We start from the raw sequence: 1,256 nt of genomic DNA on the forward strand, positions 1-1,256 counted from the left end.
CGTCACCGTGGGCGTGGAATGTGAGTGCGCGCAGCACAGAACGCACCGACTCAGTCTCGGGAAAGGGACCTGCGGGGTGGCTGAGTCCGCGGGGGCTGAGGGTACCTCTTCCTCCCAGGCTTGAAGCCTAGGGAACAGGGAGTCGGGCCCGCCCAAATGCTGGCTCAAAACTGGTGTGGGGCCTCACCTCCAATTCAGTAACGAGGTCGCTATTTTTAATTTTAACTTTTTGGGAGGGTACTGAGAACTGAACCCTGGGCCTTCACGTTGAACTGGATCCCCAGCCATTCTTTTTTTTTTTTCATTTATTATGAGACAGGGTCTCACTAAGCCCCTACATGGCCCAGGCTGTACTCAAATGTGCAGTCCTCCTGTTTCAGCCTCCCAGAGTGCCGGGATGACAGGCGTGCAGCGCCACGCCTGGTGGGGTCAGAACTCTTGTCTCCAACAACAGGCTCAAGGAGGGGCTCTCATCCGAGAAGGGGTGGTCTCTGGCAGCGGGTAGGGGGCCAATGGCACTTGGTCAACTGTGGGCCAACGCTAAGCCCCGCCCCCTTTACCTCTGTCCCCCGCAGACCGGCCAGTGGTGGCAGAGCTGGCTGCGTCGCCCCCTAGCGTTCGGCCTGGCGGGAATTTCACCTTGACCTGCCGCGCCGAGGCGTGGCCTCCAGCACAGATCAGCTGGCGCGCTCCCCCCGGGGCCTCCAACATCGGCCTGTCCAGCAACAACAGCACTCTGAGTGTGGCCGGCGCCCTGGGCAGCCACGGGGGCGAGTATGAGTGCGCGGCCACCAACGCGCATGGGCGTCACGCACGGCGCATTACGGTGCGCGTGGCCGGTAAGTGGCAGCTGGGACAGGGGCTCTGCTCTGCAGGAGGGCGTGACCTGACTCTTGGGGCTCTGACTCTGTTGCCACAGAAGACACCAAAAAGAAAGTAGAAATCAAGGGAGCCGGGTGTGGGTGGTGGTGGTGCACGCCTGTCATCCCAGCACTGGAGAGGCTGAGGCAGGAGGGTTGCCTAGCGTTAGAGGCCAGCCTGGGTCACTGGGCTACACGGTGAAGAGGAGGAAAAGGAAAAAGGAGGAAGAGGAAGAGGAAAAAGAAGAAGAAATAATCACGGGCACTTAAAGGATGGGGTTGTTGAGCCGGGGATTTATCTCAGCGGTTCCACCGCCTGTCTTGCAGGCGCAAGGACCCGAGTTGGATCCCTGCTACAAAAAAAAAAAAAAAAAAAAAAAAAAAAAAAAAAAAAAA

At 58.4% G+C, this 1,256-nt stretch overlaps 1 protein-coding gene across 1 annotated transcript in view; it reads left to right on the plus strand.

Annotated features, from left to right (window-relative positions):
* Positions 1–992, plus strand: part of LOC104869687 (intercellular adhesion molecule 5-like) — a 10,391-nt gene extending 9,399 nt beyond the window's left edge. The window contains 1 exon segment of the mRNA XM_033759592.1: positions 381–992. Coding sequence (XP_033615483.1) covers positions 381–940 — 560 coding nt within the window. The 3' untranslated portion in view covers positions 941–992.
* The last annotated feature ends 264 nt before the right edge of the window (positions 993–1,256 follow it).

Source organism: Fukomys damarensis, unplaced genomic scaffold (assembly GCF_012274545.1).
Source record: "Fukomys damarensis isolate Sample0158 unplaced genomic scaffold, DMR_v1.0_HiC HiC_scaffold_37, whole genome shotgun sequence".
Taxonomy (NCBI): Eukaryota; Metazoa; Chordata; class Mammalia; order Rodentia; family Bathyergidae; genus Fukomys; species Fukomys damarensis.